This window comes from Nerophis ophidion, linkage group LG04 (genome assembly GCF_033978795.1).
Source record: "Nerophis ophidion isolate RoL-2023_Sa linkage group LG04, RoL_Noph_v1.0, whole genome shotgun sequence".
Taxonomy (NCBI): Eukaryota; Metazoa; Chordata; class Actinopteri; order Syngnathiformes; family Syngnathidae; genus Nerophis; species Nerophis ophidion.
Window position 1 is genome coordinate 63517313 of NC_084614.1, and position 12577 is coordinate 63529889.

General features: G+C 38.1%; 2 protein-coding genes across 4 annotated transcripts in view; one reads left to right on the plus strand and one right to left on the minus strand.

Annotated features, from left to right (window-relative positions):
* The window catches only part of LOC133551711 (ras-related protein Rab-39B-like), a 41421-nt gene that overhangs the window by 4613 nt on the left and 24231 nt on the right, over positions 1 to 12577 (minus strand). The window contains exons 2-6 of one of the 3 annotated variants that reach the window (XM_061898708.1): positions 11149 to 11237; positions 7526 to 7718; positions 1903 to 2094; positions 1665 to 1793; positions 1219 to 1277 (exon numbers count right to left, since the gene is read on the minus strand). The gene's annotated coding sequence lies outside the window, so the exon portion shown is untranslated. Of the gene's footprint in view, positions 1 to 1218; positions 1278 to 1363; positions 1515 to 1664; positions 1794 to 1902; positions 2095 to 2202; positions 2337 to 7525; positions 7719 to 11148; positions 11238 to 12577 lie in introns of those variants that run through there. The other 2 variants (XM_061898710.1, XM_061898709.1) reach the window with 2 other exon arrangements.
* The window catches only part of rab38c (RAB38c, member of RAS oncogene family), a 12577-nt gene continuing 1725 nt past the window's right edge, over positions 1726 to 12577 (plus strand). Inside the window, exons 1-3 of the mRNA XM_061898711.1 lie at positions 1726 to 2110; positions 7081 to 7211; positions 7559 to 7696. Of these exons, the coding sequence (XP_061754695.1) occupies positions 1918 to 2110; positions 7081 to 7211; positions 7559 to 7696 (462 nt within the window). The 5' untranslated portion in view covers positions 1726 to 1917. The remainder of the gene's footprint in view (positions 2111 to 7080; positions 7212 to 7558; positions 7697 to 12577) is intronic.

A 12577-nucleotide genomic window follows, 5' to 3' on the forward strand; every position in this document is an offset into this window, starting at 1 on the left:
GATTATATTTATTTTCCATAACAAACAGGATAACTTAAATACCCTGGCAGTGGTAGTAATAAGCTTAAATGTTTGTATTTACATTTTTTGAGTTGATTTTCATAAAATATGCTATTTAACTGCTACTGTTTAACAAGGACTGATTTAAATTGTGTTTGCACAACAAATGTTTTGGCGCTTTTGTTCATGTGGGGGAATATTCCAATAAAGGTGCACTACACACTACTTTTGAATTCATTATTGGGCTTTGCGTATACAATGCAGTTAATTGCGATTAATCAGAGAAATAGTGCAATTAACTTCGATTAAAATGTTTAATCGTTGCCCAGCCCTAATATATATATATATATATATATATATATATATATATATACATAATACATACATATGATATATATATATTCATACACACAAACATACATTTATATGTATATATATATATATATATATATATATATATATATATATATATATATATATTATACATACATATAATATATATATATTCATACACACAAACATACATTTATATATATATGTAGAAATATATATATATATACACACACACACATTATACACATTTGAGATACAAAACTTTTTCTAGCTTTAATAATAATTTGGAGTTCACGAGTAAATTTACATGGAAATAACACTCTGTAGTCACACGTTCATTCATTAATATTGATACTGCACAACACAGTGGCAAAAGAACCAATGTTGTAATAGCGGTAAGGAGGTAGATAAAGCTGCTGAATACTGACCGTTCTTATAATAATGATAATAATACTAATGATAATGGAGCTACTACCATCTTGTAAAGTGAATTTAAAAAACATGAATCAAGTGGTTACCTAGAGCCACAACAGGGAATGCCAATATTTTTTCATAGTTTTTTTATTTAATTTTTAATCAGATTTTTTTTTATAGTAATACATTTAAAAATATTTTTTGATGCGAAATATTATGAATATATTTCCTTTGAATATGTTTTACATGTGTTTGCCATGTGGACTTTGTTATTTCATTACAAATAGTCTTGTTTAAAAAGAATAATTGAAGGGAAGATAGATCTTTGCTAACATCAAACATGGAGGCCTTCCTCATATTATCTAAAAAGCTCCTTGGAAATATAGCATGAATACAATCATTCGGCTCAGAAAGCCATACAAATATTAACAGGAATCATTAACACAATAAAAATAGATGATGGGGACTAACCTTTTAAATTGATGGCTCAATATGTGTCAAAAGCCAGCCCCATGTCGACGATATGATGCCTTCAAAAACAACAAGGGAAAAAATGTTTACAAGTCGTGCATCGTAAAAAACCCGATCTCTGACGTCATTAAAAGCCCTCACGAACCTCAGTGGTTATTCAATGAGATGCTGCAGTGCTTATTTTTGTTGTTATTTGCTACGAAATGGCAGCAGAACAACAACGGCATCACACACCAGCCCCCCTCCTCGCCCTCATCAGCACCATTTTACCGTAATGTACACACGAGAGACGCAGGGGCAAAAAATAAATAAATAAATAAAAACAGCACCGCGGCGCCTTCAAGGTCATCTGAGATTTACCGTGTCTTTACACAAAGCTCCACAAAAGTTGCAATCAAAAACAAAATAATAATATCAAATACAATTTATCAAAGAAGTGTACTCACCGGAAAGAGGAATAACATTCGCTGTGCGTTTTTTCCCTGTTTCAGCAAGCCATCTCCCGGAAATCCCACGCTTTCAGCGGAACACCTGAACGCACCGGCAGCTCCCAGAAGAGTCGCGTGGGAGTGAGACTGTGGGAGTTCCTCAGAGAGGTCAATTTTTCACCAACAAATAACTTTTTAAATGTCTCCGCCGCTGAAAATGTTGTGACTCGTACGCTATACAACCTGTCCTCCATACCTTCTTGTTGGAGCCATGCAGCGGGAGCTCCTGTTCAAAGTGTTGGTCATCGGCGACTTGGGGGTGGGCAAGACGTCCATCATTAAGCGGTACGTCCACCACATCTTTTCGCAGCATTACCGAGCCACCATCGGGGTGGACTTCGCCCTTAAGGTGCTTCAGTGGGGCCACAACATCGTCATCCGTCTTCAGCTGTGGGACATAGCAGGTGAGTGGGAGTGTGGAAACTTGCTAAATAACTTTGGGTTGCTGTATCCTGAGGAAAAAGCAACACAATCTTTATGGAAAAGTAGAATTGACCTATTTGTGTGACGTGTTGCGTGATATTGTGTGAGTTGCGTGGTCCCTCCCAGTCATTTGTTGCCTGGTTGTGGAATGTCGACGCTGCCAGCGACTCACATGGGGATGACGTGGGTCACATGCTGGCCACCGTGGAATCAAAACATACAAAATAACAGTGAAACCTCTCTAAGTTGCCCCCACTAGCATGAATGGAAACATGAATTAATCTGTTCCAGGGTCAAACGGCGTCAAACACCGCAGAGGCCAACACAGTGTATATGTTTCTTTTAATTTTTATTCATAGCTGTATGTAGAAGTGGCTGGCTGTATCCGCTGCTTTAATGTCTTTAATGTCCTTTGTGTTCTTTGATGTTTCCCTCTTACACACATGTGAGAGGGATGTTTACTATGGTTATGAGTTGTTGTTTTTTTCCCTTGGCCTCAGTCTGGACCCCCTCTCCATGGCCCAGGCTTAGACCGATTTTTTTATGTTACGTAGAGACATGAAACAAAAACTTCTACGTAGGTCTGACTTACACCTACATTTCATACAGTCACTTCCTTCAGCGAAAATCAACAGGAAGTTGGCAAAAACCCCTTTAAAACAAAATGTTCCTAAAAAATGTATTTTTTGCCAGTGTCGATGTTAAGATATTACGCCGAGTTGGTAAGTCTATCTGTTTGCTAATAGTAGCTACTATCCATCCATCTTCTAACGCTTATCCGGGTTTGGGTCGCAGGGGCAGCAGCCAAAGGCGGACCCGACCAACGCTGCTTGCAGCTTTAATTTTATTTTAATCTTCTATTTTTTCTCCCATTCCCCTCGCCCCCCTTGTTTACCTGTATCTCATCTTTTTTGTAGGGGGCGCCGGAAGCCGGCAGACCCGTCAGCGATGCTGTTCTGTCTCCCTGTAATGTTTGTCTGATCTTGAATGGGATTGTGCTGAAAATTTAAAGGAATTAATAAAGTACTATCTAATCTAATCTTGCCCTATACCAGTGGTTCTCAAATGGGGGTACGCGTAACCCTGGGGGTACTTGAAGGTATGCCAAGGGGTACGTGAGATTTTTTTTAAATATTGTAAAAATAGCAACAATTCAAAAATCCTTTAAAATGTATTTATTGAATAGTATACTTTAACAAAATATGAATGTAAGTTCATAAACTGTGAAAAGAAATGCAACAATGGAATATTCAGTGTTGACAGCTAAAATTTTTGTGGACATGCTCCATAAATAATGATGTTAAAGATTTATTTTTTTGTGAAGAAATGTTTAGAATGGCTGGGGAGATGGAAGTCTGGGCTTCCCTGCTTAGGCTGCTGCCCCCGCGACTCGACCTCGGATAAGCGGAAGAAGATGGATGGATGGATGGATGTTTAGAATTAAGTAAATTAATCCAGATGGATCTCTATTACAATCCCCAAAGAGGGCACTTTAAGTTGATGATAACTTCTATGTTTAGAAATCTTTATTTATAATTGAATCACTTGTTTATTTTTCAGAACGTTTTTAGTTATTTTTTTAATCTTTTTTTCCAAATAGTTCAAGAAAGACCACTACAAAAGAGCAATATTTTGCAATGTTATACAATTTAATAAATCAGAAACTGATGACATAGTGCTGTATTTTACTTCTTTATCTCTTTTTTTCAACCAAAAATGCTTGGCTCTGATTAGGGGGTACTTGAAATAAAAAAATGTTCACAGGGGGTACATCACTGAAAAAAGGTTGAGAACCCCTGCCCTATACGATCAATGCTCCTCAGTTATTTTTTAGTCATACATCATTTTGTTATTTGAGAAGCAAAGCCCTAGCTCGGGGGTCAGCATCCCGCCGCTCATTAACAACGCCCTAGTGGCTCCCTGGAGCTTTTTCAAAAATGGAAAAAAGATGGGGGGAAATATATATTTGTTATTTTAATATTGTTTCTCTATATGAAGAAAAACACAACACAAACCTTTCTAGTTGTTAGAAAATAATCTGTTTAATATGTTTGTGTTTATGCTTCACTGATGACAGTATTTGGCCAGCGCCGTTTTGTCCTACTAATTTTGGCGGTCCTTGAACTCACCATAGTTGATTTACGTGTACAACTTTCTCCTACGCTGCCACAGAAAGACATGTTTTATGCCACTCCTTTGTCTCATTTTGTCCACCAAACTTTTAATGCTGTGCGTGAATGCACTTAGGTGAGCTTTGTTGATGTTTTTGACTTGCGAGGAGTGCTAATAATCCATGCTAACATGCTATTTAGGTTAGCTGTGTGTACATATTGCATCATTATGCCTCGTTTGTGGGTATATTTAGCTCATTTAATATCCTTTACTTATGTCCTCTGTTTATTTGATTTATAGTTGCATGTTTCAGGACATATTATCTATGTTATATTGGCTGCATTCCTGATTGTGTGTCATGTTGTTCCAGTCCTCAGCAAATGTTACCCAGCTTGCAAAGATTGTAATACATCTATTAGAAGAAGACAGCCTGTCCTTTCCTTTACCTTGGACACACACATCTATACCTTTGGTAGTTTTAAGCCAGTAATTTTCAGGAGTTATCTCACCCTCTGAGACACTTACTTAATGTGTTGCCTTCATTATAACACTTATATAAGGCTTTTAACATTTTGCGGCACCAGACAGATTAGTTTTCAGATTAGTTTTTTGTATTTTTGGTCCAATGTGGCTCTTTCTACATGTTGGGTTGCCGACCCCTGCCCCAGCTAGATGGGCTAAACTAACACAGGTGTCAAACTCAAGGCCCGCCACATTATTTTACATGGCCCGTGAAAAACCTAGAATTAATGAGCGTTTTTTTTCTTACTAAATGTATTCAACTTTCTATTTTGACAGAAAAAATACATGTACTGCAAGCAAATTCACATCTTTTAAACTTGATCTAACATTACATTGCAGACATTTTTTGTGTGTGTTGAATAAAAAATTAAATATCGGCTTGACTCATTATTTTTAAGCAGGGATGTCAAACATGCTGAGCTGAGTTTGCTCAGTGTATAATTGAGCTGTATTTCTAAATGAAAAAAACTGCTGTTTTAAATGTGTCCACTGGATGTCACAGTAGCAATTCAGTTAGGCAAGTAAATAGTTTATATCAGGGCAAACAAGTATACCATGCAAGAAGTTCACGGTAAAGCGGGGCTGCAACTGTGCAGTCTAAGTTTGTGTTCTTCCTGGGGTTTTTGAAACCGCACCAATTTTTTTCCTCAGAATTTTCAACTAACATGAAGTGTTTTGTCAAGTGGATTATTTGTGATATGTACATTTTCAGAATGTGCTTGTTCTAATTTAGGCCGAGGTAAAACAAAGACAACAATCTAAAGTTGTCATAGTTGTATTTTCAAGTTATTATGCCGTGATTTTACCCGTCCGGCCGACGTGGGAATAGATTTTCCTCCAAGCGGCCCCTGACCTAAAATGACTTTGACACCCATGTTTTAAAGCAAGTTTTCCAGCAAATTGTGTACTGTCCAAATTATTTTTTACGGTGGAAAACTGTTAACTTAGTCGCCAAAAATGTACCAAAATGAAAACAAAATTGAAATACACACTAAAAACTGTGGTTTTCCTTTATCAATTATAAGCGGTAAATAAACATTGTACATTGTACAGTAAAATTTGGGAAACATAGATGTTTTGTAAAATCTACAGATTTGTTTTACAGTGTACATAATATATATATATATATACACACATATATATATATATACACACAAATATATATATATATATATATATACTTACACACACATAAATATATATGAATATATATATACATACATATACATATATATGTATATATATATATGTACAGTATGTATATATATATGAATATATATATATATATATGTGTGTGTATGTATATATATGTGTATATATATATGTATGTATATATATATATATATATATATATATATATATATATATATATAGTACTTTATTTATTCCTTCAGGAGAGTTCCTTCAGGAAAATTAACATTTTCAGCACAATCCCATTCAAGATCAGACAAACGTTACAGGGAGACAAAACAGGATCGCTGACGGGTCTGCCAACTTCCGGCAACACTTACAAAAAAAGTGAGATACAGGTAAACAAGTGAGGTGGAATTGGAGAAAAAAATAAAAGATTAAGATAAAATAAAAAAATCGGTCCAAGCCTGGGCCCCTGGAGAGGGGGTCCAGACTGAGGCCAAGGGGAAAAAAAACAACTCATAGCCATAGTACACATCCCCTCTGACATGTGTGTAAGAGGGAAACATCAAAGAAAACAAAAGACTTGAAGGACATTAAAGCAGCAGAGCGGATACAACCAGAAACATATACACTGTGGTGGCCTCTGCGGTGTTCCACGCCATCGTCTGCTGGGGTGGAGGGAGCATGACCAGAGACAGGAGCAGACCCAATATATATATATATACATACATATATATACATATACATACATATATACATATACATACATATGTATATATATATATATATATATAATAAATGATTGTGTAATAATATCACAAGGCAATTTATATTCATACAAACATTTCTATATCATTCACTGTTACAAGCAGCTCTCTGAGAGCTGCCATATGGCCCTCAATGAAAACACGTTTTGACACCCCTAAACTACACATTTGAAAGTTTTTCTTTAGCAAACATGCTAAGCTAGCATGATGTTAATGTTAAAATGCGAGTGTTCTGTTAGCACTGTTGCTCATATATCTGTACTGCCATTCTACTCCTTAATATTACATCAGTATATATTATATGTGGCATCTATTAGTGGAGCTACAGGCTCTAACAGAGACAGGTGTGGACAAACACAGCTCATTGACATTAAAGCTACAAACATAAACAAAAACATTTGTTTTTTCTTTGCTAGGACAGGAGCGCTACGGCAACATGACGCGTGTCTACTACCGTGAGGCCGTGGGCGCGCTGGTGGTCTATGACATCACGCGAGCGTCCACCTTTGAAGCTGTGCTCAAGTGGAAAGACGACCTGGACTCCAAGGTTCGAAGTCCGCCTATACTTGCAGCGTGTATACTTTATATCGCTAATTAAAGTTAATACAAGAAAGTCATTTCAGTGAGCTACTGCACAACATGATTTATTGTATTAACTTTTGTTTAAACTCTATTATGATGCATACTATTTGAGGAAAATACTTGCAGCAGTAATGTTTTCCAAGATCTGTTTATGACCACCGAACTTGAACAAAATAGTCTTCGCTACATATCCTAAAATAAATCTTGCAGCTTTTTTAGCAGGAAACCTCCTCTGTCACCAATTAAGGATGCCAACAGAGTAGAAGGTTACAAACTTACTGTTATATATTGTTGCCTTGTGTTTGTGCGAAGGTGACGCTGAACCACGGCAGGCCCGTTCCGGCCGTCCTCTTAGCCAACAAAGCAGACCAGGCGACGTGCCAGCAACCCAAACTGGACGCCTTCTGCCGCGAGAACGGCTTCATCGGCTGGTTCGGGACTTCGGCCAAGGTAAAATGTGTGAATCCTCTTCCTGTGAGCAAACACATTGGAATTAATTGGAAAATGTTTTGACAAAAATACAAAAGGTAATTGAAATAGTGTTTTTTTTGTTTTTGTTTTTTTACTTAAATGATTTGGAGTACATGAGAAAGTTGAAAAGAAAACATAGCTTAATTTGAACACGTGATCATTTATTAACAAGAATATTCAGTTCCTGCGGGACGGTGCCAGGTTTTTTTTGTGACGGTTGCAGCCTAAAATGTCTGAATTCGGGGCGGCTTTTTCAGGAAGTTGCAATGTTTTGAGGTTGTTTTTATCTCAACAACTTTGAAACAACTTGTGATTGTATGAAATTGTTGCCAAGGTTTTGAGTTCCTTGTAAACTTGGCCTAAAAAAAACCCCACATGATTTCAACCAAAAAAATGCTGTATTGATATTTTACTTGTTTTATGCCACACAGATTTAAATGTAGACACTAGATAGCAGTAAAATCACCGTGTGATTTTTCGCCACACACTAGGTGTGGGGAAACTATTTTCTGCATTCGACCCACGCCCTTGTTTACCACTTGGGAGGTGAGGGGAGCAGTGAGCAGCAGCAGTTGCCACGACCGTGAATCAGTTTTGGTGATTTAACCCCCAATTCCAACCTTGAGTGTCAAGCAGGGAGGTAATGGGTCCCATTTTTTATAGTCTTAGGTACGACTCAGTGTTTGAACTCACAACCTACCGATCTCAGGGTGGGCACTCTAACCACTAGTCCACTGAGTAGGTCAGATTATTATACTGTTTTAATTTACTACAACTAGTAATAGTAATAATCAATTATAGTTAAGATTTTTTAAACTTTTTGTTATTGTCCGTTGTCTGCTCTGTCGTCCACAAATTGCAGACATTGTTCGCGTTTCCCACCTGAAGTGTCCATTTTAAACATTCATTTATGTTCCGACTCGGGTTGTCTTGAGATCAATATTTTGGTACCGGTACCAAAATGTATTTTGATACTTTTCGATACTTTTCTAAATAAAAGGGACTATAAAAAAGGCATTATTGGCTTTATTTTAACCAAAATCTTACGGTACATTAAGCATACCGTACTTCCTTGAATTGCCGCCGGGGCGCTAGTTAATTTAAAACTTCTTCTCACTCCTGCGCTTACCAAAGGCATGTGGTAAAAGTAAGCATCAGCTAATTATTTTAAAACCTCTTCTCATTCCGGCACTTACCAAAGGCATGCAGTAAAAATTTGAGTGTGATGTAAGCTTGGACCTTAAATCCTACCGAATAGCTCTTAATCTTCTTCCCTTTATGCAATTTCAAATTACCGGTATTGCAATCAGCCTCCTCCATTTTGAAAATGATGACAGGGGAAGTGTCATTCGTGATGTCACGAGTTTGACCAGGCGGTAATACTGAGCATGCGCTAAATATTTTGCGAAGCGAGTTTGACCCGCCAGTAATTCAAGGCAGGTGCATACTATATGCCCTGCGGCAATTCAAGGAAATACGGTATGTTACTTATTGAAATCAAAAAACAATGTTGTCCTTAAATAAAATAGTGAACATACTAGACAACTTGTCTTTTAGTAGTAAGTAAGCAAACAAAGGCTCCTGATTTGTCTGCTGACTTATACAGTAACATATTGTATTATTTCTCATTCTATTATTTTGTCAAAATTATAAAGGACAGGCTGTAAAAATTGATTATTGATATACTTGTTCATTTACTGTTACTATCCGCTTATTGTCCGTTTCAACGTGTTTTCCGTTTCAATGTATTCTATCTACACTTCTGTTAAAACGTAATAATGACTTATTCTTCTGTTGTTTTGATACTTTATATCAGTTTTGGATGATTCCACAAATTTCTGTATCGATCCGATACCAAGTAGTTACAGGATCATGTATTGGTCATAATTAAGTATTAATATAGTATTAATATAATAAAGTCCTCATGTGTCCAGGGACATATTTCCTGAGTTTATGAACGTAATATGAATTAATAAAAAAAAAATAAAAAAAAGGTTTTGTGACGATAAAAAATAGGGATGTAATCATAGTAGTATCGACGAGAACACTCTTGTACTTGGTATCATTACAGTGGATGCTAGGTGTAGATCCACCCATGGCGTTTGTTTACATTGTGATGCAGGTGAACTATGGTGTGTAGTGAAGCATGTTTAGCTATTCCTCGTCCTGCAGGGATGATACTTGTAAAAAAAACATACTTTATTTGTCGCCATGGAGGCGAGGATTAGTGATTTAGAAGTAGCTAAAACACTGCCGATTGCGGATGGACGTTAGCCTCTTGCTGAGCAGCGTTTCAGTGTTATAACTCCCCCTTTATCATTAGTTTTAAGCCAAAATGCGTCCGTTCTCCCTTTTCTGTCTACACACTGTGTCTGCTCGAAGAACTTCGTGATTGTGCGCTGCCGAACATGCTCCTCTGCTCGTAAAACCAGCAATGTCATTACAACGTGCCGTCATGCCTGTAAAAAACCCACGGTGCTTTTTCAAACAGAGCATAGTACTGTTTTTGATTCAGTAGTACCGGGACACTGTACTAGTACCGGTATACCGTACAACCCTAGTTCCGACACATTTACCCGTGCATATTAAGAGCATTTGTGAATTGTTGAGAGTGATCTATGGTGGTAATTACTTTTGATAAATGAGAGACGATGAAAGACCATTGTTACGCATCAACATCTCTAAAATGTAAATGCTGCCTCTTTGCTAGGTAAGCATTACAAATGAGAACCTGTTCATAATTACCTTACGCTGGATAAATAAAATGAGAACCTGTTCATAATTGCCTTACGCTGGATAAATAAGGACGGCGTGGCGCAGTGGAAGAGTGGCCTTGCGCAACCCGAGGGTCCCTGGTTCAATCCCCACCTAGTGCCCCTTGTCACATCCGTTGTGTCCTGAGCAAGACACTTCACCCTTGCTCCTGATGGGTGCTGGGTAGCACCTTGCATGGCAGCTCCCTCCATCAGTGTGTGAGAATGGGTAAATGTGGAAGTACTGTCAAAGCGCTTTGAGTACCTTGAAGGTAGAAAAGCGCTATACAAGTACAACCCATTTATCATTTATTTATTTAAATAAATATATAAATACATGTAAGTGGCCTAGTGGTTAGAGTGTCCGCCCTGAGATCGGTAGGTCATGAGTTGAAACCCCGGCCAAGTCATATTAAAGATTATAAAAATGGGACCCATTACCTCCCTGCTTCACACTCAGCACCAAGGGTTAGAATTGGGGGTTAAATCACCAACAATGATTCCCAGGCGCAGCCACGGCTGCTGCCTACTGCTCCCCTCACCTCCCAGAGGGTGATCAAGAATGATGGGTCAAATGCAGAGAATAATTTCGCCACACCTGGTGTGCGTGTGACAATCATTGGTACTTTTAACTTTTTAAACTAGGAAGTGTTGCTAAATGTTGATATACTACATTACCCAGAAGGCGTAGTGGGGTAGACAGGGACCGGATGTAGGTCTGGGCTGAGCAATAAATACAGAGTGTCACGTTCTTCTTCCTGCTTTGTCTACACAAGAAACAAACTGATTAGACAGGTGACGTGCACGTTTGAGCGCCGCTCAGACACTTTTGAAAACAACACAAAGTTCAAGGCAACGAATAATTAGCGGGTATTGGTTGAATGCGCGTGAACTGGCGAATTCTTGGAGGGACTGTATATTGCACAAGACAGAAGCAACAGTACCAATGTCGTAATAGCAGTAGGGCGCAAACTGCTCTGTCAGCATTAATACCGCTGATAAAGAAATTGTAAACAATATGTACACACATGAGTTGCACACTAACAGCGGATGCTGTTTATTCATTATCATCATCTTGTGGAGGTAATTTAAAAAAAAAACTACATCCAGAGGTTGCCTACAGCCACAGCTATTACTTCAAATGTAGTAGTACTATTTGTATTTAGGGTCCGAGCAGCAGAGCAAACCCTGCTGGGGCGATGCATAGCCCTATTGGAAATGGAGTTTTTTTTCTTTTATATATTTGGACGCCTCTTTGAGGCCCTTAACATGTACAAAAAGTCCCCATATTTTGCAGTTAATGTTTTTAGGATCTCGAAAATAAAATTTATAAATGCAAATTGAATCTAAACATAAAAAGAGCCCCTCCTACCAGTTTCAGGTATCGACACAGTGCAAAAAAAAATCTCGGGAATCCATAACTGAAAACGAATCTTGGTTTTCGTCTTTAATTTTTGGGCAAAAAAAGGGGTTGTATTTTTAACAAACTCCTCCTAGGGCCTTTTTCCGAATGAGTCATAGTTAAATTGACAGATGCGACGCAAATAGGGGATAATAAATTGCAAACAAATTTTGCCTACCCCGTAAAATGTGGGCGTGGCAATGCGCCCAAAATTGCTCCAACGATTTGCCACAAAACATGAAACGTTAATAAATCGACTCCACAAATTCAGATCTTGATATTATTTGATAGAAATGAGGCTGATGACAACCTGAAGTGCCCGATGGGTAAGTACTTTCTCCCTACTCGTAGTGGGTGGAGCCTAGCAACAAAAACTGCCCCACGCCATCACTAATCTGTCCTTTTTGCACTTTAGCTGATCAGAGACATAACGGATGGGTGATTTATTGCAAAATATGTTTTTCCAAATGACAGGATATGGGCCTAGCACATACTTGCCAACCCTCCCGGATTTTCGGGGAGACTCCCGAAATTCAATATGTTTTTGCAAATGACAGGATGTGGGCGTAGCACATACTTACCAACCCTCCCGGATTTTCGGGGAGACTCCCGAAATTCAGCGCCTCTCCCGAAAACCTCCCGGGACAAATTTTCTCCTGAAAATCTCCCGAAATTCACGTGGAGCTGGAGGCCACGCCCCCCAAC